Genomic DNA, 27,154 nt, shown 5'->3' with positions numbered 1-27,154 from the left:
CATGGTGCATGTTTATGCGGAGTGCTAGTCTATGTCAGTAAAGATACGTACATGAAAGGCCAACCAGAACAATAAAAATGCTTGTGAGAAAAAGGGAAAATTCCAAGTGTGTAGTCCAGATACTTTATTGATTCCTAAATTTGAATCTAAACGTTCTTTCCAAACTGCAATAGTTTATTCTTCTGTATCTCATACATACATATATATATATATATACACACACATATACACACGCATATATATAAACCTAAAATGTAAATGGAAGAGCTGCTGCTATTTGTGTCATAGAAGTACTTGCTAAAACAACAACGACAACCAGAACCTACCCATGTGCATATTCATTTACCCAGTTTGAATATGGGAACCGCCATTCATGAATATTTAGGACAAAGCTTACACACCTCTGAAAATAGCCAGCTTTCCCATTTCTTTAATGTTCTTTTCCAACTGATACCCGAGGCAATTACAAAAAAACTGACCATAAATCATCTCTCTGCCTGGGGTGAAGACAGACTTGAAAGCTATTCAACTTTCCCCAAGAATTTTTCAGCTGCTTAAAATGTAGGCGATGATTTCAGAACAGTCAAGGCTCCGGCATGGTGAAGGGACTTATTCAAGGCTCCAGCATGGTGAAGGGACTTCCTCACATTAGCACTGACACCAGTGGTCTTAACAGGCAGAACTCAGGCAGTGTGGACACATGTGAATAACACTGCAGCCAGTGCATTGTTGGGAAGAGAAAACAACATTGGTCTCTTGCCTAATGAACAGGTATCACCATTTCAGCTAATTTTATAATGCGATAAAACCTTCAAGGAAGAAATGAGGTGTAAGAAGATTTGAAACTAAAGTATTGCTTTTAAATAAAACGGCGAATCTCTTTTATTATTTCTTTGAACTACTGTTGGCTTTTATTCTCATATTGTATTTCCAGTTTTAGTGAAAGAATATTTGGAGGATCAGAAAGGTATCTCAAAACATATATTTCTCAATTATCAGAATTTGGGGGTGTAAGAGCTTCAAATCTTACTGGTAGTGAAACACAGGTGAAGGTAGAGAAACTAGAGAATGGTAGTTCAATGTCCCCATTTTATTTGTTTTGATTGCTGACAATTCTCTTTTTGAAGCGATTTACGTTATTTCCAAATTAAATGCTGACAGATGTTTACAAATGTAAATTGAGGCTTTTGATGGTGTTAAAATGAATCTCTAGCCCCATTATTGAGAATGAATGGACTAATTAGTCACACAGGTTAAACCGAAAATCCTTTTTGGTAATGAGGCCAAAACATAATTTATTACTGTAGCATGCCAGCGGTGGATAGCTTCAGTCAACAGAATTCTAAAATCCTTGATTTCACTGTGGGCATGTAACATGTCAAGAAACAAAACAAGTACTGAGTATTCACAGATTTTCTTGTACTGAGACAGACTTTAGTAATCATTCATGTAAGCTCTTCATATTATGTAAGGAATCCAGAAAAACACTAAAACATAACCACAATTATATGTCTCATTAATGAGGGTATCTTTACCTCCAGTAAAAGGTAAAGACACCTATCCATTCACCCACCTATCCATTCAACCACGCATCCATGCACACATGTATCCACCTACCCCAAGCTATTGATTTGAAGGAGCTTACAAAGATGCATGATAAAATTAATTTAAAACAAGTGAAAATATGGCAGAGGGAGAAATATCCCAGTATGTAAAAGAAACCACTACAATCATTTAAAAAAAAAAAGAGTTACATATACCAGGAGACACATAAGCAGCTGTTTTATTCTTTGGAAGGAGATCAAGCAGAAAAAACAAAGACACTAAGGGGAGAAAAATATAAACTCTAGACTTCTACTTTTGAAAGTCCTATTATAAAAATCTTTATCTCAGCACATGTGTTGTTTTATTTTTTACTTATATGTTTTAAAATTTTAATTTTCCCATTTTATGAAAATAAGTTGTTCGTCTTTATGAATATTATCAAATGTGTGCTTGATTCTTGTGGAGGGCAGAAGAAGGCCTTAGAGCTGGAGTTACAGGCAATTGCGAGCTATCCCTTTGGTACTGGGAATTTCCCCAAGTCCTCTTGAAGAGCAGAATGTGCCCTTAACCATTGAGGTGGTTCTGTAACCTCTATTATTTTTAAGTAAATCCAGAAAATTTTTCATTTACTTGTACCAATCTTGCAGTTTAATGTTTTTCTAAGAACTCTCTGAAAATAAACATGTAACCAAATTTTTGGCACAGAGGGCCAGAAAGTGAATTATTGAATCTTTACTGTCTTTTAATCTACTTGAATAGCAATACCAACATATACTATTTTTTCCCACTAAACCTTTAATGAAAATTCATTCAACTTCCAAAGTTTTTCTTACTTAATCCTGTCTACATAACATAATTGCTAATGAGGTATTTCTTCTTGTTTCTCAATCATCACTAGAAATCTGTCAAGTTATCCTTTATTACATCCTTGGTATAAAAAAAAAAGAACTGATGGTTTATAAGTAATGCTAGTTTTTCTTTAACATACTCTAGACATGAGTTATTGATCTGGTTTGCATTATTTTCATGGTGATCCTTGATTAGAAATTCAAAATTGAATGGAGTAGGACAGAGTCAGGAGCAATTAGTTAGCCAAGACTTCTTTATTGGGTGCAAGGGAACTAGTTCTTGTCAAAGCTTGTGTCCTCTGGAGAGAGCTTTAACCTAGTGTAGTATACAAGAACCTCTGTAGCACACAACACTTGAGGAATGGAACAGCAAGTGTTAGGGATATGGCTAGAAACAATGATTGCTTAGTAGAAAGTTCTCATTCTGATTTTATTGGAATTCATCAGTTGAATATAAATAAGGTCATCAATCACAATCCCCAAATAAGTCTGCATTTGAAAACAAAATCTAACCAAAGAAAATCATTGGTCAATGATGGAGAGTGAGCATGATCTATCCCCAAAGTCATAATGGTGTTTTGTTTGCTACCAGGAGAATTCATCCTTTACTGGTTCTGACGTGCTCAGCTCCTAACTTGACTACTTCACTCTCATGGTCCACACTGTCTTATCAATGTGTAGTGAGGATCTGGCAGTGCTAAAGCACCTACGTTTACTATCTACGAGGTTGACCAGTGATGCCCAGATTTTAGTTAAAAATCCAAGTCTTATTTCTGGTCTCATAAATAATGTCCAGTCTTGAATTACTTTGTGTATTCAAAGCACATGTATTTGTATACTTGCACATGCTCACACACACACAAATTTATTATACACCTATATTATATGTATGAATATGGCTACAGATCTAAGTATTTATAAACAGGAATCATAATATTTCACCTATCTAACCAAATATGATTGCTAATGCCTGTAACCCCAGCATTGGGTAGGCTGAGGCTTGAGACATTCTAAAATGGAGTAGACTGTCTCAAAGAAACAAAACTAACAAAGAGTAAGTAAAAAGAATATGAATTGTTTCCCTATCCCACAATTATGTATATTCCTATCAAATTTGATGTACAAAAATATTTTGGAAAGCAGGGGAGCACACACAATCCTGTCTTTATATGCTTGTGGTGCCTATTCTTTGCTGTCAACTTGATTATATCTTGAATTAGCTAATTTTTTTTTTACAATTAATAAAACGCTGTCTTTGCTTCTTGCATGAGAGTAAGGATGATCCTGTGGAGTGTTGAAGATGACAGCTAAGCATCCACTTTATTGGATACATTCCTTTTTCACCCAGCATCCTCCTATCCTGTCGGCTAAGCAGGGTCTGTATCCCTTACTCCAGTTGGTTCTTCACATAAGGCTGATCACTGGGGCAGCATACTTTTCCCCAAGATCAATTTCACTGTAGCATTGCTTATGTAGGTCATATATGCGAGTTTGATAATTATTCAATGAGTTAAGAATCCAGGCCTGGCAACAAGGTATTCTTTTTCCCTATAGCACTAAATACACAAATTCAGAGATAGTTAAGTCCTAATTCCTGTTATGCAATATGGTATCTACAGTGTTTAAATAAAGTGAGAAACGGAGGGCAGCAGTTAACAGCAGTATTAAGTGAAAAGAGAGAAGGGGAGAAGGACGAAGAGAGGGGGAAAGGGAAGTGAGAGGGAGAGAGAGACAGAGATTCTCTCAGGACAACACACTCACCAATGCTCCAAGGTACATTGGTTGTGTCTGTAGTTATAGTAGACATGACTTGTGGTATATTTGCTGTATTTATTTTAAAATGTGCCAATGAAATCTTATGAGACAATAAGTTTAGTACACTAAAATAGAAAAGTATGTACCTTCCCAAATTATCTTGCAATGCAGAATTCTGAGTACTGCTTAGATGAATTTTATTTTACTTCAAATACTATGTATGTCAGAGTACACATCTATATTTAAGCATATGTCTCAGTTAAATAGAATTGGCTTAAAATCTTATCACTACTTACAATTCTGGCACATTTTCTTTAAGCTTCTATATAGATAAAATATTTTATGAAAACAATCATAGTTATGTGTAAAGAATTTTGAAAATATAATTTTATAAATCGTATTTTATCTTGACTTCAAAATTGCAGGAAATATTACCAATGACATTTGAATTTTTGTTATCACTTCAGTAAGAATATTTTTCCTTATGGTCACCTATTCTAATTTCACTACAATTCTTTTTGTGTCCAACTGTATTTGTCTCCATTGCTCATTTGTGACAGCTCATTAAGTCTCAAAATAAGAATGAGAGAGTATAAATTCTTTTTCAGAAGTATATCCCCTAAGACCTGGAGCTAAGGATTGAAGTGAAAATTCACACCTTCCAAAGATTTTACCTATTGTGTCAAATTTTCAGAAGTGACAACGAAACTTTATATCTAGTTTTCTCATTATGCCCATGGTGGGAATTTAAAGTAGGGAAATAAGAGAGAAGACCAACTGAAGTTACATGGTAGACAAAGATAAAAGCATCTCGCTCTGAGCTCATCTGCCTACTTTGTGAAGCATCTTGTCCTTCAGGAAAGTACTATGATAAAACCCATTTGGGGTGGGGATGAATAATCATTCTCTCTCCTTTTTCTCATTACATATCCCTTAGCCACTCTTGTCTCTAACAGATTCTATTGCAATAGTTTTACATTTATGAGCTTTTATTTTATTTCATGGAAACTATTCCTTTCTGTTTTCCTTCAATATCTGGCAATAAATTTAAAGTATTTATTTATTTATTATGTATACAATATTCTGTCTGTGTGCATGTCTGCAGGCCAGAAGAGGGCACCAGACCTCTTTACAGATGGTTGTGAGCCACAATGTGGTTGCCGGGAATTGAACTCAGGACATTTGGAAGAGCAGGCAATGCTCTTAACCACTGAGCCATCTCTCCAGCCCTAAATTTAAAGTTTTATTTTCTTTTTGAGATGAAAATTATATGGCAATAATGACTGGCTGACACAAGTCATTAAAGTCAGACCAAGAAATAAATGTACAATCAAGTGCTGTTATGCAGCTTATTTCCATTGATTCTCGTGTGAATTTACACACTCATTAATTCACTTGTCCAGAATAATGTGTTATATTTGTGAGTACCAAAGAGTTCTGCAGTGGAAAACATTATTGATACTTTTCTGGCTTAAATATTTATCATGTGGTGATTGAACATGCAGTTGTTTCCTTTCAGTTTTGAGGCAGCATCTATCCTTTTGTGGATCAGGCAATAATTAATCATTCACACATTGAAGGTTGCTTTTCTAGTGCCTGCTATAATACTTAGCAGTAGCTTGCAAATATTTGACCAGTGAACCAAACATTATATTTCAGTATAAAACATAAGTGGCTTCCTAGAGAAATTAAGTGCTTTTTCTAACCACTATATGATCTCAGATATAATTCAAGCACTTAAATTTTTACACAAATAATTTCAAATGTGGAACTTGATGAGAGCAAAGTTGTTCTATGATTCATGAAAAATTGTCACTTTGAAAAGGATGAAGAACAACAATGTTAATTTCCTTAGAAAACAATGACTTTTTCCTAATCATTGAAAGGTAGAAAAAGAGATACCGCTTGTTTTTATTTTATGAACAAGTGATTTCCCTGCATGTGTCTGTGAACCATGTGTGTGCAATGTCACTGAAAGCCAGAAGAGGGCATCAGGTGCCCTGGGATGCTGGGACTAGTGGGAGGGGGGGGGGGAGAAAGAGACAGAGACAGAGGCAGAAAGAGAGAGAGAGAGAGAAAGGAGGCGAGCAGGGCCCTTTTAAAAGGGAACATAGTGGATGTGCATAAATGTGCATAGGAGGTGGTTACAGCTAAGGACATATACCCCAAGATCAGAGCAGTACAGATGCCTGAATACTAGCAACTGTAGTTAACTGACAGCTATGAGCCACCATGTGGGTGCTAGGAACTGTACCCAGTTACTCTAGAAGAGCAGCCTGTACTCTCTAATGCTGGTCCATCTCTCCAGCTACTCCCATCATCATTTTTAAGCAATAGATGTCCTCTCATTTCATAGTAAAATAAATAGTGCTGATATTTAAGCTCCCTTTCCCCCTTTACTTTCACCTTTTGGCTTTTCTATTTAATTTGTGCTATCCCAACTGCCAGTGTGGCTATCTCAAGAAGAAAGAACATTTCTTCTTACCAACACACCACAGCATCTAAGATTCGCCTATAAATACATATATTCTCTTCCAGCTGTCATTAATCTAAAAGTCCCTAAGCCTTTGCAAGTTAGAAATGTTTCTGTGATGATAAACTTGTTATACAAGAGACAAACTACTTATTCTGCTACAACCCTTCTTAGTACAAGCAAGGTGTGTTACATGTGTAGTTCCCCAGTTAAGCTACTACATTCTGAACAATAGATCAGAATAATATGCCTCAAATATGTAGGCCGGGTGTGTGTGTGTAAGAGAAATTAGCTGGTTTTATTTGTTCTCGGAGATGATTTTTGAGATAGACAGGTTGTTCTGGTGACTCTGAGAATCATGCTAAGTGATCAGATCAGTTTTTGTAATTAAATTCTCAAAGTGCAAACAGGGATGGTGCCATGCACTGGTCCTCTGTGAGAAGCTTGCTCTCTTTAGCATCAGCAGAGAAGGGCTATGTGTGCCTTTGAGCTGCACTGACTAGGCTTAAATCCCAGCTCCGTCACTTACAAATTCTGTGGCCTTGGGCAACTTTCCTAAGTTCTCCAGGTTTCTCCCTGCATGAAAACGAAGTCATCTTCAATGACTATGTGGAGATAACATGAGAATGAAAGGATTAAGGCAGGGCTACTGACTAGTGTGGAGCTGGCACATGAAGCTGCTGTGGAGCCTTGTTACACAGATGCAGCTGGTCTCACATGACACATGTTCTCCTTTGTCTTTATGGCAACGTGGGAACAAACAATAATCCTTAGCCCTGGACTCTATGAATATTTTGGCTAAAAAGTCCCTTCACAAAGGACAAATTCACAATTCCCTATATAAAATCTTTATAAACATAATACACATTTATACATACATATATGTACGTAACTGATATGAGAGCAGTGATGAAGTCACATGTATCAAAACATGCACATAGTGAAAACACTGGGAGCATCTCTGCCATTCTTCTCAACTGGGGACAGAACCAAAATCCATCCTATTTGGAGGCTACCTGTCATCTGTAGTAGGGAAGCCCTCTCACTGTGCCCAGTTGCAGGTCTTGACCTGCTGTCTTTCCATCCAGTTAGTAACCTATTCTTGTCAGTTTAAGATTCATTTTTTGGACATGGAGATAGTGAAAATATTTTCTCCATTATTTACACAATGTGCCTTTCAAAACAGTAGCTTGTTTTTGTGAATGTTATGACTGTGAGTTCTTAAGAGCACTTGGAAGTTGGTGCAAGGCTCATTAATGATGGGCTAGAGATGCATGGGAGGACTTGGGAGGACTTTTCTAATGTTTTCTGTTGAGAACTAGGAGCTTCTTTGGAGAGTTTACGTCTGTGCGTATGCATCACCAGACATCTGTTGGGGAACTCTTGCTACAAGGATGGGGGGATTTGATTTATTCATGTTATCTTGGTGTAGGAGGTCCTTCTGTATTTGTGCTACTTTTATTGGTTATTAAAGAAACTGCCTTGGCCTAGTTGATAGGGCTGTATTTAGGTAGGCAGAGAAGACAGAACTGGATCCTGGGAAAAAGGACAGTGTGGCAGACGCCATGAATCGCCTGCCTGAGATGGACATAGGTTAGAATCTTTCCCGGTAAGCCAAGACCTCATGGTAAACACAGATTAATAGAAATGGGTTAGATCAAGATGTGAGAGTTGGCCAAGAAGAGGCTAGATATAATGGGCCAGGCAGTAATTTAATTAACACAATTTCTGTGTGGTTATTTTGGGTGTAAGCTAGCCAGGCGGGTGGTTGGGACAGAACAGAGCCCCTCCCCCCTCCTTGTACTACATTATCTGGCTGTTATCTGCACTCTTCCACCAACCTGTGCCTCATTTGCCTTCATTGTAAATTTGGGGATGCTCACTGACCAAGGACGTGAAACAAATTTAGTCAATATAAAAATGTTCTCAGGAGAAATTATGAATCATCCAAGTCACAGAGCATTTAGAGGCAGTTGTCCTTGCTGATCAGGTGTCTTCCTTAGTTCTAGCAACACATCAGTGTTTCAGAGCCCAAAGTAGATTATTGCCTCTGCCTCAACTTTTCCCTAAACACTGTGGGTATGTATGCTGCATGCATTGTAGTGTGTGTGTGTGTGTGTGTGTGTGTGCATGAGTTCCTGTATGTCCAGAGGCAAAAACTGGATACTGAGTGATCTTTATCACTCTCCATATTACCCCTTTACTACAGGGTCTCTTACTGAGCCTGGGCTTGTGTGCAGCCAACAAGCCACAGTGATTCTAGTGTCTGTGCCCCCCCCCCCCCCCATAACAGAGGTTACAGGTATGAGGAGGGTCATGTCCAGGTTTTTACGTGGGTGCTAACTGTTCAAATGCATGCCTTACTCAGGACAACTCAAATGACTAATGGCTCTTCTCTTTTCTGAAGCATTGTAGGCCCCCCTTCCACTTTGTTCTTCAGATTTACTTTGAGCTGGAATATAATCTCGAGAATTAGTAAACTGTCTCTAAAGAAAAAAATGTCAAGAAAGATTGTCAAATAAAAAATACCAGGTGATTCATAACCACTTGGCTATGGCTCATGAGTTCCAGCACATAAGACATGCTCATTGTCTCTAGTGCAACATTCTACATGAAGATAGTATGATATTCTTCCATAAATATTTGAATTATTATGACTCCCAAATGGCCTATTCTTATTTCACCAAGTTCAGAGAAACTTAATAAATATGAATTCTCTCTGTATCATTCATTTAAAAATATTATTTTGATTATTGTTTATTTTATGTATACATGGAGGGGGCAGTAGAGGTCAGAAGAGGACACCAGATCCCCTGTAGTTGGAGTTCCAGGTAGGTGTGGGCAACCCAAGTCAAATGCTGGGAGCAGAGCTCTAGTCAATACTATTAGCTCTCGAATCTGTGCAGTCTGCCTATCCCCATTGCTATTTTCTAAGACTGAGTTAAGTAGAAGCCAATCATTTCTGTGTGCCACTGAGTTTGCTGACACAGGGATGACAAAAGAGGAAAAGCAGTGTCTTACCTTCTTTGATAACTTGTTCCCTGTCACACACACATGAAGATGGTTTCGCTTTGGTGACCAATCATCTGTCCTGAGCACAGGAAGAAATGCTTTTTACACTGGACAAATTTCTGCCTTTCCAAAACAGGTATTTGTCTAACAAATGGAGAAGTCTGGTTGCTGACTACAGGAGCTTGTGTTGATACTCCCTAAAGGTCTAGTCCATGGTCACTTGAGTCAGGTATGCACATGTTGAAATCTGAGCCCTATCAAGAGTACACTTAAAACTTGAATGAATTTTGTATGAGTTTTCACTTGAACAATAGGAGGAGCACAGTACCAACCTCTACAGTGCAGATGCTAGAGTTTAGAAACCGTAATAAATGCCATGAATAAACCCACTTACCGTTTCTGGGAAATAGTAAGTGGTAAATAAACCTTGGCTATCATCCTAATTCTTGCTTATGACCTAGTTTAAGCTTTCTAAAAGGCAAAGATTTCTTATTAAAGTGGATAAAACTCACCACCCAAGGACCACAAGTTGCAGACTGTGTACATTTCCCTTGAAAAGAATATTGTAAGAGAATGAAAAGAAGGCAAATATTGCATGAAGAATGCAATTATATTTTTCTGAATACCTTATTTTCCTTTTCAACTGCTAACTCCATTTTATTTCAAAACATACTCACAACCATTCCAAAGCATTTTGAATTGGAAAGCCCTTTTTTTTTTTGTTTCATAATAAGCTAACTGCAGGTGCAAACTCAGGGGAGACAGACCTTGGAAATTTTAAGTATGTTGCTATGGCAATGGTTTGCAAGAATGTGTATGAGTTCCATCTTAGCTTACAAGCATTCAGCTGAGTTCATATGTGGAGTTTCAAATCACTAGACACACAATGTTTGTCATTTACTGTGTCTTTCAAAGGCTGAGAAACAACTTTTCTTTGCCTGTAGCAACGAGAATCTACAAAATACTATCTGTCTGTCTGTCTACCTATCATCTATTTGTTTACTTAAATGTAGAAACTAGTTTTTACTGTCTGCTTTACATGGTCCATTTCCCCCAGTTTTTCTTCTCTGGAAGAGAATGAATATATAAACTCTGTTATAATCATTTTCAAAATTGTTGCAAATTCCCAAGATGAAATAACTAATTTTTTTCTAGTAGTTTTACATTAATATCATCAAAATTGAACTACACACCAAGAAAAGTGATAAATTCAAAAAATGTAGAAGATCATTTTAAAGGGATCTCTCCTACAGGCAGAAAGTGGAAGCACACGATCTAGTCATTGAACAATGGTCTCAGAGTGTCACCATCGCCAGCAGAAAAGAAAGACAGCAAGAGTCACTGAGCAAATTTTTGTGAATCATCCTTACCTTAGTTATCCTTAAATGTTTCACCAATGTTTAATGCCAAAATCTGAAGGCTAGCCTGACAATTAGGTAATGATTCTTGGCAAAAGCACTCTTAAACCCTTTAAATGGTGCTCACACAGTACTGAAAACACAGCTCTAAAACTATGGATTTGGTATATGCAGTAAATATTAATTTTTTTCTGTAAGATATAAAGTTTTTCTACCTACAATTAGCAATATAAAATTTTAAACCTTTTTAAAAATTATGATCTACAGAGGAGAAAAGCTGGATTTCTAGGGGTGTGTATACTTCAGTGTCCTTAGAAAAACCATTTTCTGTGAATGGTTCAGTATCGTATAAAGTGATATGCATGAAATAAATCCAATGACGGTGCCATCTCTGGTTTTGCGTACTCACAAACCTTCCCCACAGCAAGACCAGCTACCAAAACCTGATAGTCATTAAAAATTTACTTCTTTGCTATCGTGGGACCCATCCTTCAATGTATTCATCTGCATATATGCATGTACTGGTATGTGTACACACACACACACACGCACTTTATCTCTGCCTCAATACTTACTGAACACCATGTTAATGCATTTTAAACCTCCAATTGCATTCTTGCTATACCCCCAACCCCAACGCCATCCTAAAACTGCCTAGAGCAATGCTGGAATTAAACACACGAGAATACAGTAATTAGCTATGCAAACTGTCAAGTGGTTTTTAAAAAAAGGAAAACAACTGAGGAAACAGAACAATCAGCATTTTCAAATTCTAAGAGGAATTTACATTGAGTTTTCATTTATTTAAAATTAAATAGACTTTGCTTTAAAAAAAAGTCACTGAGATTTCTATGGCAACAGGGCAACTCGGCTGCTGTGTCTTTACAGCTTTGGTTCCCAATATGCTGATAATATAGAAAGGTCTTTGGTCTTATGCTTTCCAAATAAATTCTTCTCTCGTTCTGTTGTTAAAGGTGAAAAGTGACAAAATGTATTCAGAATGGATAAAAACAGGTCAGAGACTGAATTGTATCCAAGTCCTCATGCAAAGTCTAATTAAAATGCTTTCATGAAGGGCAACTAAATTAAATTGAGCTTTAGAAAATATAGAAGAAGAAAATCATTCTCAAAATATCTGGTGTGCTTCTGGGTACATAGGAAGGAACAGATATTTCATGTTGGAGAAAGAAGGCGTTAATTAAAATCTTGGCAATCAAATTGGTTTGTTTGGGATTATGAAGCAACTGGCTTTTCCTCTCAGGTTCTCTGTGGCATTCCTATGGGACAGTATGGAAGGTTCTGTATATATGGTTTCATCTGATATCCTAAGCTACACTGCCAGAGATAGCTAACACTCCTTTAGCCCATTTGCATCTAGGAATAGAAATACATAAGAATTACTTTAAATCTCAAATGGCATAGATATACAGTCCAAACACAGAAAAGAAATATAGCTCTTTTGTTTTTTGGCTTAAATCTCTTCTCTTCCAGCAAGCTGGAAATCTAGCATCTAACAGAGAATACAGTACACTGTGACTGGGTGAGCCTGGTCTAGAAGACACAGTGATCCTAGAAAAGCTCTGAGGGTTACCCCATTGGTCTGGGACAAAGCCCTCTCCACCCCACCGCTGTACACAGCAGATGACCCCTCAGGACTTCCTGAGAAGGCAGTGAGAGCCTGAAAGAAATGTATAGTAAGCACGCAGATTGCGATATCTGTTCTTAGGAGCTGTGCCTGAGAAAAACTGCACAGACAGCTGTACACGGGGACAGATACTACTACATGGCTAACACGCAGAATCCGAAGAAGCTCTCTAGTGCATATTAATATCCTGGTATGACATAAAAAGAGGCTAAGTTGGCCTGGTCAACTAAACTGTCTTGCTCAGGACTAGCTCTTCTTTCCTAGTTTTTGGACACCCTCGCCAAATAAAGAGTGGCCAACAGAAGTATGCAGTTTTCCAGACAATCATCTTCTTGCATTTTCCTTTTCAACTTCCCATGAATCTCTAATTATATTACAAAGAAGTAACCTTATGCACCATAAAATGACTTGCTGACAGTCAGATGTGAGTGGACATATGGGGATAAATGCTAAATAGACTGGAATTCACTGGTTCTGAACCACTCACTACCTGAAATATCATTGGTTTTAAATGGACTTATACTTTTGGGTATTCACCCCTACTTGAAGTGTGGCTGCTGCCACAGAGCATATTCTTGCTAATAGTACCACTTTAAAGCTGTGTTTCTCTAATTTATCCCTCAGTGTTAAGATTAAGGCATAAAATCCATGAGAAAAAAATTAGCAACAAAATTGCACACTTGAATTAAAAGAGAAAATTGGAGTAAAATGCAAATGCAATAAAACTGGGGGAAAAAGTTAAAATGAATAGTTAGTGATTCCTCAGAAATTAAGTTTCCAGTATTTATTTCTGGGCACGGTAGAATCTATCCATTTTCTTTTCTTATACCATGTAATTTTACTTTGCAATCTTAATATTCCTTAGGATCCTTACTCAGCTAATAATTATGATGCTATCAATATATTTCTTTCAATGTCAAAGAACTAAGTAGATTCTCCTGACCTCAATAAGGTCTAAAATAAGAGCTGGTGACTGAGCAACTTTATAACTACAGCTCTGTTCATGATTTGATTCTCTAATGACAGGGTGGCACATAGGAAAGTGGAGATGTCCCTAGCTGACATCTGCGAAAAGCAAGGTCAAGCAAATAGACATGACAAACATTAGTTGCAGAAGACAAGAGAGAGGAAGGCAGCATTTCTACACCTGTGTTTGGATAGGAGCAGGCTGTCTTGGTCCATTTTACAAGTGAGATAATAGAACCTTTTCAGAATTATGAAAGTAGAATTAATCTCTTACTCAGTGAAATGTGAAATAAATTTTGACTTTAAATTCTAGAAAGGGGGTATAACAGAAAATCAGCATTATAATAAGTGCAAGCAAAACAATTTTGGCCAGGCCGGTGCTATGACTGAAGTGTGCTTTTTAGATTTCGCTCTAATAACAACAAGGACTTCACAGTCAAACATCGCATTGTAAGAGAAGAGTGCCTTGAGTAGAATTTCTCCTTCCTCACAGTGCTTCCACTAAAAGAAAATAGCAGGTGCATTTTCCCACTTCACTTTCTTGTGGTCTAAGAATGGAAGAGCTTATGACAAAATGCCTTCACACCCCTCATCCTTTTTCCAGAGCTAATTCCATCCATTACAACAAATTAAAAATTGTGAAGGAATTATTGCTGATGGAAGCGTTAAATCTATAACAGAAGACTGGTCAAGGGTGGAAAACTGATGATATGACTCGTTGCTTTTGCAGGCCACAATGAAAAGAGCTGGCCAACAAGTATTTGGTTCCCACATCTCCTAATATCCTCTTCTCCTCAGGGAGAAGCTACAGTGTTTCCTATGTTGAGTAAAGCCTGGGGAATGTTGTCAACTGAAATCCTTCAAGCTAACTGCTCTGGAAGTCAAATCTATCATTATATGATTAGTTTAAAAGCTAAAATGCGACTGTACATATCAATTTATATTTCAAATTGCTATTTTATTTCCTTGGATTATCCATTGAATCTCAATAGGGAATAAATAGTTTCACTTTAGATTTTGACAACAAAATTTAAAAAAAAAATCCTGAAAGATATAATTACTACATCTTCTATATCTTAAGAAATTTTTAAATTCTTAACATAAAACCTTCAAATTCATATCTATGTATCTGAAACAAGACTAGTTCCTTGCTAAGGAGGCATATTGGCCATAAATATTTGCAAGCTATATTAGTTCTTATGTACAGATAGGGAATGTCCGTAAAAATAATTTGTCCTACATACTCTTTTTATGAGTTCAGACCTAGTTTCTTTTATGAGTGTTTATAGAAAAATGAATGTTTACAAAGTCTTGTTTTCTGAGTATCTCTGCTGTCATTTTTAAAATCTGTCCATCATGATCCTTTATCCACCCTGGCTCAGCTCCTTGGCCTGTGCTCTCTGTTTCCTGTGTTATCACTTTCCTTTCTCTCCTATTAGAAGCAACATTTAGTCCTTCATTTTAGAAAACATTTATTGATACAAGGCCTGATACTACAAAGAGTAGGCACACATCACTTGGGTGATGATTTCGTACATTTGGCCTCCGATTTTACACTACAAGGTTCTTATTAGGAACAGCAGAAAGGAACAGTATCAGTGTTTGTGATACATGGGAATAAATGCTTTTGCTTATAATGAATAATTAAGTTATTTTGGAGTCCATTGTCTGAAAAAATAGAATCAAAATAATATCACAGTCTCAGCAAAGTGGAAGTTCAGAAAGACAAAAAGCATAGGCAGAAGAGAAATACAGTCCTCTGTTTTTCAAAAAAAAAAAAAAGCTTGATTTTCATGAACACATCCTGTGTTTTTTTTTCCTCTTTTGCTGAGAAGATGCCCTCCCTTCTGCTGCTTTTCCTGTTGAGAGTTTCTAGTACACCACATCATCAGCTCCCTTACATCCAGCAGGCTCACAGGCAGAATGCTAATAAGCCTGTGTCCTCTTCATTGTAAAAATGCAGAAACCAGTTTTGCATCTAATTAGGGCCATGAGTGAATTATCCACACAAAACAAAGACAAAAATTCAGTAAGAAAATGCCAGATGCAAACTTAAGCAGGGTGATTTAATAACATGAAAAGCCATTCATGCTTCCAAAACTACAGTTTAAAAGACTCTTTCTTAGAAGACCTTTCCCCATATTCTAAAATCGTCAAGTGTTAACGTCGTTATTTATGTTGCACCTTAACAAGGAGGAGATCAAGCACAAAAAATAGCTGTAGGTGGTTTTTCAATTGCTGTAGAACCTTCCATGGAACACTTTATTGCCTTAATCAACTGAAAAAAAATGTTTACAAATTAGGTATGCTCCCTCCCACAAGTAACCTGTTCACATTGTTACCTGTAGAATGTCTGGGGAATCCAAAGTGGCTGTAAGAGTAGATAGGAACTTTAGAAGAGAGAGCTGAGCGTAATGTAGATGAACCAGAACAAAAAGAGAGAAAAGATTCCGAGACAAAACTAAGAATAAAATCAATACTTAAAACATAAAGAAGGGGGAAAACAGTCTTTAATGGAAAGGTCTTCTCTGTTAATTATGTTTACACCTAAAACTTTTTCAGTCCATTATTCCTAGTGGAAATTCTGAGCAGCCACGAAACTAGTATTCTCTCAACTAATGTTGAAAATCAAACTACTATCACACTAAAACCTCCCAGCATAGTCTCCTGACACTTAGTAAAAGGTAGAAAATGGAATTATTTCTAGAAATCACTTATCACTGTGAAGTAGTACCGGCAAGTGAGGTGACAGATGAAGGGAAACAATGTTTCATCACACGTTTATAATCTTAAATTAGTACAATTACCATGTGTTTTTAGATTAAAGAGGTAAAGGAAATGCAATGATTTAATTAACTTCTAGATATTACACACAATTTGGTGAACTATGGTGTTTTCATTCTATTCTTTACTTATTATTTAGACACAGTGTCTCTTCATGTCAGCCCAGTTGGCCTGGAACTCTTTATGTGGCCCAGGCTGGCCTTGAACTCAAAGATCCATCTGCATCCTGAGTGCTGGAATTAAAGGCATGTACCACCATTCCCATCTCCTATGAAATTTTGTATGTGTTATGTTTTTTAAAGACTCAGATACATTCACAAGGGCAACCATTAAAGTGTGAATCCATAATTTTTATATTTATAGGGATAAAACATATTCTTGCTTGAATGGCATATTTTCAGATTATCCTTGCATTTTAGAGCTCTGTGTCAATCAGGTGCCTGGTTTTCTTAGGCTCCTTACACTAAATCTTCATGTCTTCATTCATATCTCTTCCCACACAGTGCAGACTTGACACATGTTTATGGACTTGTTAGGTAGAGGGAGATAAGTTGAAATCAATATTTATTTTGTTACTGCACCAGGAGACTCCTTTTAAAAATGAGGTCTTTAGAAAACTTGACACCTGTGAAAGGGATCTTTAATTGAGAAAATCTCTTCATCAAACTGGGACTGTAGGCAAGTCTATGGAGCATTTTCTCAATTATGAGAGAAATACAGTCCACCATGACCAGTGTCACCATGGAGAAGTAGTCCTGGGTCACATAAGGACGCAGTCAGAGCAAGCCATGAGAACAAGGCAGCAACAGCATTCGGCTATGTCTTTGTTGTGGTTCCTGTTTCCAGGTGCTACCATGCTTGAATTCCTGCCTTGACTTCCCTCAGTGATGAAATGTGATTATGTAAACCATAAAAGCCCTACCTCCCGAAGCTGCATTTGGTGGGTCTTTTATCAGCAATAGAAAGTAACTAACAAATAATAGTGATTGTTATCATATTGCCTCCATGTAAATGACAAATTTGGGAATCTAGGAAAACTTGATTGCCATGGGTGTCCTTAACAACATCTCAAGTTTACTTCTTTTCCAGCTTGGGATTTTGCAAAACAATCAAGAACTATTCAGTTTAATATTTCATACTAAACTGTGGTTGAAGTGAATTGTGCATGTAATGTGCCATAATCAGTATTCTAAACAGAAATGCTTATTGAGGAAATAATACCACTGATAATCATTCCAGTAACGTGTGTAGGCTCTGTGTGCTGTCACTTCAACTCAAGGCTGGTGCCAGCATTGTACCCCTCCTTCCATCCATTCTCCCATCCTCTAAAGGAAACGATGAACTCGAGACCAAAACACACTCGGCCACACTGGAAATGTGCTGGACTCATTCACAAGCAGATTTGATTTACCTTCAGGCCCAAGATATTTATAATTTGCACCTAATCTAACAGTTTTAAAAATAATTATTTTGTATGATAATTCCTTCTCCTCCTCCTGCTCCTTTCCCTTCTCCTCTTCTCCTTCCTCTGCTGCTGCTTCTGAGCATTGATCCTAGGGCCTTGCACATTGAAGAGAAGCATTCTACAACTGAGCTATACACTTGGATAATACTAAGGGGATACACAGCCACCTGATTTTATCTGATCTTGCATTATTTTTCCTTGTGTGATCATATAACTAGGAGTGCTTAAAAATTTATAGCAGAATAACACTAGCTAGTCTCTCTTTAACCGACAGTTAACTCTTTCTTTAAGCAAAAGAATGGTCAGACAATCAGAAACACTTTCCCATTAGCTGATACTCCAGGGTGTATCAGGTGGATGAGCCTCCAGCTTTTTTCTGGTGTTGTATTTGTCCTGACTAGTCAAGTGAACTAGAAAGACAGCAAGTACCTTACTTTCTATCCAGTCACTAATGATACCTAGCAAAGTTTTTGTACAGATAAATCACCCAGTAGATATTTTCACAAATCATGACAAACAGATGTAGAAGAACCCTTGTGATGAGAACTTAGCCATTGTGATGTATTATAGTGGGAATCTCATCATAAAGGAAAGACAATGCCTAGACAACCCCCAAATTGTTATTCCTTGACCCAACTTCTCACTCGTTACATACATCTTTGGGCCTACTATTTTAGCAGCTACATATCTAGCAATGCTGTTTATGGACACACATTTCATAACACTACATTGAACTTAAAGATACTGCACTATAACAAGCCTAATGGAAAGGTAATCCACTCAAAGGTGGTGCTACTGGAAAACATTGCATGTGTAAGTGAAAACAGTGACTGTTAACACATCGTCACAGAGGGTGAGAACACATTTACTTATGCATATAGCTCGTTTATACATGGAAAAATGAGGATTGATTTTTTGAAGCAATTATTTTGCAACTGCAAAGTACAAATTTAAGAAAGATAAATTCTGTGAAAAATTGAACTGACCATAAATAAGCACTTTTATTAAATAGTAAAAGTGACACTATATGATAAGATTACACACCTTATCATAAATATATGCCGACATGTATGTAATGTATACTTTTATGTACTATGACTACAGGTTGTTCGCCTTCCCCCACCCCTGTGCTGGGTATCAAATTGAAGCCATCACACATGCTAGGTACACATGCCAGGCAGGCACACCTGCTAGGCACACATGACTGGCACACCTACTAGGCACATATGCTGTGTCACTAACTGATAGCAACAGTTATTTTGTCTTTGAATGTGCTCTAGGAGAATGTTCAGAGTGAAAGACTGCTAGGAAGTCAGCCAGTCAAAGGTATTTCCAGTACTCCTAAACCCCATTTAATCCACAGATTTACTATAATGTAAACATATATCAACATATTTTTGGTCAGAAACTTGAAATAATACACTTAAAGCCAACAGAATATCTTTTAAAAAGCAACAGTAACTGAGATGAGGTAATCAGATTTCAGGTCTGATTTTGCTGGGAACTCTCTAGCTTTGTTAAAATATTATCCAATGTGCCCACCACTACTACATTTTTTATCTTTAAATTAAGGACATTTGAAGTAACGGATGATTTATTGAAAAGAGAGCATCACATGGTTTTGGAGAAATAGTGAGAAAATATTTGAGACTTTCTGGCATTAAGAAAATAATTTCTGCTTCACCTGAAGATCAAAAATGATGTTGGAATAAACAAATCATTGAGTTTTGAGATACAGTTCTAGAAGAGTTACTAATGGCTAGCTAACTGATTCCAAATGGAGCTGAAAAGTTGAGGAGCAAGTAAAAATGTGTGATGGTAATTGTGTAATTTACAGCACAAAGATAAAAAAATATTCCGGAGAGTCTGGATTCTGTTCAGTGGCCATTTGTTCTGACTCTTTCTGCACTGAATCTCCTAACAAGCTCTGGAGATATCCATGGATCTATAACTGTCTGTGACTTTCTCCAATTATTTTAAATAATGGAGATTGCTTGCCTCCTCCAGAGTACTGTGCTTAGCTTCTGTTCCACATGTGAGAGCGAATAGGGCAGAACGGAGGCATTCAGGATATCAAATATCAGCAGCTTGCTAACAGTAAATAGGACAGCAGAAAGTGTAATCAGTTGTTTAGGTAGGATAATGGCAACCTTGGTAGAAATCAGAGAAATTCAAAGGTTACTTATAGAAAAGAATATAGTTTCATGAAACACTACTAAATTAACAACCGCTGTGTTGTCTATAACTGGCAACTTTGAGTTCTGGGGTAAGTAACATATCAGTTTTCTGACCAAAAAGCTTTTGAGCCCATGAATTGTTGGAAAAACCACAGAGAAATAAATACTAAGAAGCAAAGAAAGGTGGAAGGTAAAAATGAAGACAGGATTATATATATATATATATATATATATATATATATATATATATATATATATCTTTGTCTGGTAATAGTTATTTATTCAACACATAGCTCACCTATGGATTATGCTAATGCACACAACACCAAAATTAAGAACACAGAATTGGATGAGATTGGCTGATTTAAGGGTGGTATGACATTAGGTAAGAGCACTGCTTTGGATAACACAGAATGTTGTTTCTGGGCTGGAGAGCAGACACTGGACCTGGGTTCAATTCCAAGCTCACAATCACCTGTAATTTCAATTTGAGAGACCTAATGCTCTGTATGGGCACCAGGCAGGCAAGGGATGTATAATATATGCAGGCAGGTAAAAAAAAGTACATAGCATATAAAATAAATAAATCTAAAAGAGAAAATGTTGTTTCAATAAGTCATTTGCTAAGTGGAGGAACATGTGTACCTAGTCTTTAACCAATTTTGCCAAATGCTTATGGCTCTGAACTACATGTTTCCGTTTCCTACTTGAAAACTAGAAATTATAAGTTATGGGGGCTTTTCCCACAAACCAACATCTGTCATAGAGTTCATTGATTTCACCTGTGGTTTGTGAGTGTATCCCGAAGCTGTGGGGTGAGCCCATTTCCTAAGTTAAAGGGTATATGGAACAAGCAGAGACAGTAACAACAGTATCAGTGCCTCCAATGTCTTAAATATGTAATACTGCACCACTAATGATTTAATAACACATAAGCATTTCCCTGATTCATGTCTCAGTAAGAAATTTGCTTGGCAGATAAATCCAAATGCAAATGGAATCATTTACCAAATATGATTTTAGAGTTTGTGCTGTTTTTAATTGATGGATTGATTGATTAGTTATGTGACTGGTGGACTCTGAATCCCTAGTTGGCCTTGAACTCACTCTGAAACTCAGGCTAGCTCAAATTTGCTAATCCCTCCACTTCCTCCCAAGTGCTTGGAAATTCCACCCTTTATCACTGGGTCATTTTGTTTAATTTACAGCAATTAGCACACCAAAAGAGAAATCTCTGTCCCACTTTCTGTGTCCTGACTCTTGTTTCTTTCTAGGAATGTTAGAGGGAATTTGACAAATGAAGAACCATTCCTTTCTAAGGATAGGGCATAAAGGAAAAGAGATAGGGTGATGATAAAGAATCAGCTTTTGTCTTCAGCTTCTGGAAAAAAAAAGTGCTATAAATTATCTAAATACAGTTTAAGAGACCAATAATCTTCAATAGCAAAGCTCAGGGTTTCCATTATCTTTCTTAGATAATGATTCTTTGCTTGCAATGCCAAAGATTCAAAGGTAAGACCACAGACACCTACAACCTGGTAAAACTCCCTTGGAAAAAAGAAATCCTATTTGTAAGAAGCTCCATCTAAATGATAAACCAGTTAGCTCTGAAGGACCCGTGGAAAAAATATGTATCTATTTTAAATTTAATTTGAATTTTCAGGACATGATTTGGATCAAATTCATTTGTACTTATAAATAGAGTTATTACTTGGATTTACAAGGATCATTAAAATCTGAGATTTAAAAAAAGTAAAATAAAATCTGAGATTTTGGAAATAAGTTGATTTGCATCCTGCCCTTGTCATATGCCTTTTGGGGGGCAAAGCTGTGTGGCCAGGAGTGACAGAAAGCTGGATGGAGAATGCTAATAGATTTATTTCATTTCAGGATTTCAATTGGTCATTGAAACCCCCAGTCACTGGGATAAAATGAAGAGGGCCCTAAATAAACTAGTCGGACATATTTCTACATAGATATGTACGTTGATGTAAAAGTTCAAAGTAAGCAGTAATGGCATAGTAATTTATCATAGGCTGTCACTATTTCCAGTACTGACTCAATAGACAACATTTTGGTAACACTATAAATGCTCCACCCAAGGTCTGGTAAACATATTTAATAGTAACATACACATTTCCATTTAGATGTCCAACTCAAAGAGTACAAACTTGATTTGAATTTTCCTCCTATTTTTCTTAACATGATAAAGACAAAAAAATCACAAACAACATATAGGCAAAGCACCATTTATAATCTGGTACAGTAACTTGTATTCATGGATCTTCTTCCCTGTCTAAGCAGCAGAGGCTACTGAATTTAAAATAGCTGTCACCACAGAAATGATATCCTGCCTTGTAATTAAAAGAAGAGGCAGTCAGAAGTTCCCATGAAAAGACACCAGGCTTCCTTCACCAGGAAGCTAAAACTCTTTCTCCCCACCCCACCCCCAGTCTTCGCTAATGTGCAATCCCTTCTGTCTTCCATCTGCTCCACCCCCACCTATTGTCTCCACTCCCTGCCAAGCATGCAAGTCCCATCTGGACAGCCTTGAGCTTCTGCTAGCTCGGATTCCCATGGGTCTTGGGAATGCTTGAATGCCAAGGCATTTTTGCTCCTAACAAGAGCCAGGACTAGCTAGAAGAATATCAGACAATCCCTCAAGGCATATTCTCTCTCTCTCTCTCTCTCTCTCTCTCTCTCTCTCTCTCTCTCTCTCTCTCTCTCTCTCTCTCACACACACACACACACACACACACACACACACAAAACATACCCCACACCCCTACATACACACGCACACACTCTTGCATAATCCATAAACAGCAATTTTTAGAATCCTATGCCTAGATAAATTATTTCAGAACACGCTCCTAGTTCTTGCATTTAGGAAGCATTTCTAGAGATTAATATCTTGCTATCTTTGAAATAAACAAAGTTAGTATTTCATAAGCATCAACACTTCCATTATCCAACACAGATATTTCTTAACTAAGCAGGCGTGATAAAAATGTTACTCAAATTCTATCATCAGGAAATACTTATAATAGTTAAGTTTAATCACTGACCAGTAATACATTTTCTGTTACCCAACAAGCATATAATTCAGACACAACTCCTTGTGAATTCCCGGTAAAAAAAATCTCACTGTGCCGCAAAAGCATGCACGGCCAGAATATAAGCATATTTAGACAACATTTTCACCAAATCATTAACAGTAATAAAGCAGTCTGGTTAAGTATTGAAAGGAGCGTTTATTCATGCTTTTACTTGGCTCAAGTTAACACATACAAACATACAGACAGACAGACACACACACAAACACAAGTTTTGCTTGTTTTTGCCATAAGCATGCTGGAAAAAAAACTCTGAAGCTCACAGAAAAGCAGCAGACAAAACTAGAAGCAACCATGCTCAGGGTTTAAGGACATTTCCAAATTTAAAATCTCTCTACAGTTCATATACAGCGTGCAAATTTTTGGCATGCAATCTCCAAGAAGAAACATTCTCATAGAAATCTTAAAATCAGTTCATCCGAATGAGCCTGCTCGTATTTCCATTCTTATTGATTTTAAGCTTCTGGTATCTTAAACCCTGCATGCTGCCGGACTAAGCTGTGCTTAGCGGCTGGGAGAGAAGAAGCTACCTGCGAGTTTTCACAGTGCCATCTCATATCCATGTCTGTCTGGCTACCCTGCGTGCTTAGAGCTTTTTCTTAATTCTTAATGGAAATCCTAGGAAATTTAGTCCATCCTCGGAAATCAATACTGGTGACAGGAGAGCTCCCTGACTCAGTGGGAGATCAAGATGATAAATTGCCTGCGCATCAGCCTGGCCTATCAGTGCCCTGCACTCAGACGGGCGAGAAAAGACACAGAAAAGGCTCTATCAGTCACGTGTCACGGAGAAGCCAATGGTTGGCGTGCTACTGCAGGAAGGGATGCTGCAGTTCCGTCTGCAGTTGAGGAGGCTGTTAGTACACAGCCCAGCCCGCGGCGCCCCGCTCAAAAAGTCCAGGCAGCCACTGCTGTTTAATTTGCTTCAGGACTCAAGGGGTGCATGCAGTGCTGCCTTTAATCCCTGTGCTCACACGCGCAGGGGCTTTTCGTCTATAATTCTTTCCAATCCACATGATAAGCAGTTAGAAGAGGAAATGTTTTCTTCAACATCTCGGACCTTATCTCCTACTTGCTTTCCTTCAGATAATTGCCATATTTTTGCCTCGTATTAAATTAGAAGCCTTAAACTACAATTATTATGTTGCGCTTTTTATACAAGACTCTCTCCAAAGCTTTATAACTGTAATTATAATTTTATTTCTAAGTCAATGAATGGCACCCCTCCCCCCAGAATATAATGTTATATTTACTATGAATGTTTTTATGGAGTGATTTTTTTTTTGTGAGTGCAATTATGCAACCTCAAGAAATACCTTGTTCTTTTTGTCCATTAGAACTCTTCCTTTTAAAGCTGAAGAATCAATAAATATGTCATTTGATTGATCATTAAAAATAAAAACAAACAAGCAGGAGGCTCATATCTTGTTACCCTAATTCTTAAGAACAAATGTGTTAGCTAGCAATAAAATGTAAATATGTATCTCCACTACTACTACTGCTGCTATTATTATCATTAGCCTTTCCTCTGGAATTTAAAATAATTATTTGCTAAATAAAAGCTGCACACCTGGAATACCATATGGAAACCTGTCCCTAACACATCTGCTACCACACTAAAATAGGAACACAGTATACACAGTGCTTCACATTTTGATGATGTGCAAAAAAAGGGGAGATTGTGGTATTTTCTCAAATGGCAGTACCATGAAGACTTAAGAAACAAAAGCTCTAAAATATTGAAATATCTTTAGAAATAAAATTACATAAGAGAATGCCATAGGAACTTTTAAAATTATGTTTTATTCCTGGTTTTAGTAATATTCATGCATTTCAAATCCTTTTCAGAGTCACCCAACGATATTTAGAAAAAGTGAATCTGAGGATAAATAGTAATAGGAACACGGTCACAGTAAACAGTGACTGAGCTTGAAATTGCTAAAATCTCTAATTGTTCACTGATTATCATTTATATAGGACATTCCTGAAATTTGGAGCCCTGTGATAAATTCTGCACGTGTCTTCCCTCTTTCCTTTATTTAGCATCAGCTATGAAAAAATAACGGCGCACTTCTCAGTTTCTCCAAATGTGTTGTCTTGTGATTGATACATGGATTTCACCTCTTTGTTTAATAGCAGCATAGCCCTTGACAATAAGATTCTATTCCTTTAAAACAAAAGTAGAAACCAAATAATCACCACCAAACCTCAGCATCACATCTGCTCACTACAAAGTAGCATTGCTTTAGTTATACCAGAAACCTGTTTGAGTCATTGATAATGAATCGATCATGCAAGTGACAGTAGAGACTCACAGGGAAATACTCTGCAACTGTAAAATATAACATGATGTTTATACATGCTTAAATGAAGATATTCCTAAGGTATACTGCCATTTGAAATAGAAGGCACAAAATTTAAAGGCTGCATGTCCACAATCTTACACACACATACAAGTGGCATACATGTATATTTTTACAAAGACATAACATGTCCAGTAATACAGGTTTATCTGAGAAAGGAGACCGAAGTCAAAAAGGGAAATGACATATAGTTTAATCATTTTCCATTTTGTACACTTTCATCAACTGCATATATTATTTACTTTGTCATTTAAAGGCAATTGGCTAAATAAAATAATGATACTAGTGTTCCTTTAGGTTCTGAAGAACATGATGGGTAGATGCTTTGAGGGAAAATATTGAGGGTAAAGGAGAGGAATGAGAGAGAAAAGTGGCTCTCTTTTTATGCCAGGGAAAACAGTGGGGATGCATGGAAGATTGAGGTTTGACTGTGTGAAGACCCCCACAGTTCCCATCACTTCCAGGCTTCATCACCAGTGCTATCATGCATGGGTTAACAGCTAAAAAATGTAATGGCAGTTAATCTAAAGTGCCTTTGATTCTTACAGGTAGGAATGAAAAAAGATGTGATGTCAAGAATTTGTCTGTTTATCCAGACTGTCGAATCAGCCAGTTTTATATTGGTTTCTAGCTGGATACAACTATCAAGAAGATGCAGAGAGAAACTTGAATTGCATTTTAGGATGTTACTACTTCTTTAAAGGCAAGAAAATATTCCATAAAAACAATAATGATAAGTGCACAAAGACAAAAAAATCAATTTTATTGTGTTCTCCACCTGACATGTTTATTTCCAAAATCTAGAACTTAAGTTTATAGATATTAATCTTCATTCTTTGTTTCTACCTAGATTTCTATAACTTTAAGAGATATGAGATTAAAAACAAATGGATTGACTAAAGTTCATCAAGGGTTGATGATTTCTTGAGGATTTGTTTTTAATCCCAAATTATCACAAACCAGTTACTTATGTTGGTGACTCTGCCCTCCTTCTGTCTCCCTACCCCAGACTGGATATTCAAGGATAAAAGGGCATTTTCTGTTTGATACAACTGGAGGCTATTATAACTCTAGCTGTTATCTAGTGATGCAGGATGCAGAAGCACCTTCCACAGCACAGAATCTGGCCCCAAATCGCAATAGTACCATGATAAGAAGGCATGCTCTAAACACCAAGCATTTTTATTTTATCTTCTACCAAAAAATATTTAAATTGTATATTGTGATTTATATTATCAAGATGCAGTGAAGTAAATGAAGAGGGTTGGATTAGGCCAGTTCTGGAAAGAACTGAGTGAGCATGAGAGCAGAGGACAATTCAACGTTTGAGGACCTGGGAGTCAATGGAAAACATGGTAACAGGGCACCAGGGCCAGTTTGCTCCAATTTTCTCAAAGCTTCATAGATTTTCTTTTTATTACAGTAAAGTGAGAAATTATTTTACTTGGATTTATAATACAAATACCAATGACTTGAGTTCTGTGCCTTCCCATTATATTTGTATTTTTATGTGTGTGGTCAGATACAGCACAGGACTGGATGAGAGGTAATATGAAGGGTATAAGGACTCTTCTCATCCTCAAAATAAAATTCTTAGGCTATTTGAAAAATACTTGGAGGCAGGAATGGGAAGGAGACAGTAAGCAG

General features: G+C 37.1%; 1 protein-coding gene across 50 annotated transcripts in view; it reads right to left on the bottom strand.

The window, feature by feature from the left end:
- Positions 1–27,154, bottom strand: part of Nrxn1 (neurexin 1) — a 1,109,587-nt gene that overhangs the window by 30,334 nt on the left and 1,052,099 nt on the right. Inside the window, exon 1 of one of the 50 annotated variants that reach the window (XM_075984349.1) lies at positions 23,675–23,903. The exons of 48 other annotated variants lie outside the window; for them this stretch is intronic. In XM_075984349.1, coding sequence (XP_075840464.1) covers positions 23,675–23,707 — 33 coding nt within the window. In that variant the 5' untranslated portion in view covers positions 23,708–23,903. Of the gene's footprint in view, positions 1–23,674; positions 23,904–27,154 lie in introns of those variants that run through there. One more of the 50 variants, XM_075984348.1, reaches the window with a different exon arrangement.

Source organism: Microtus pennsylvanicus, chromosome 8 (assembly GCF_037038515.1).
Source record: "Microtus pennsylvanicus isolate mMicPen1 chromosome 8, mMicPen1.hap1, whole genome shotgun sequence".
Taxonomy (NCBI): domain Eukaryota; kingdom Metazoa; phylum Chordata; class Mammalia; order Rodentia; family Cricetidae; genus Microtus; species Microtus pennsylvanicus.
The sequence above is the reverse complement of the archived record's forward strand: the minus strand, read 5'-3'. Positions and strand labels throughout refer to the sequence as shown.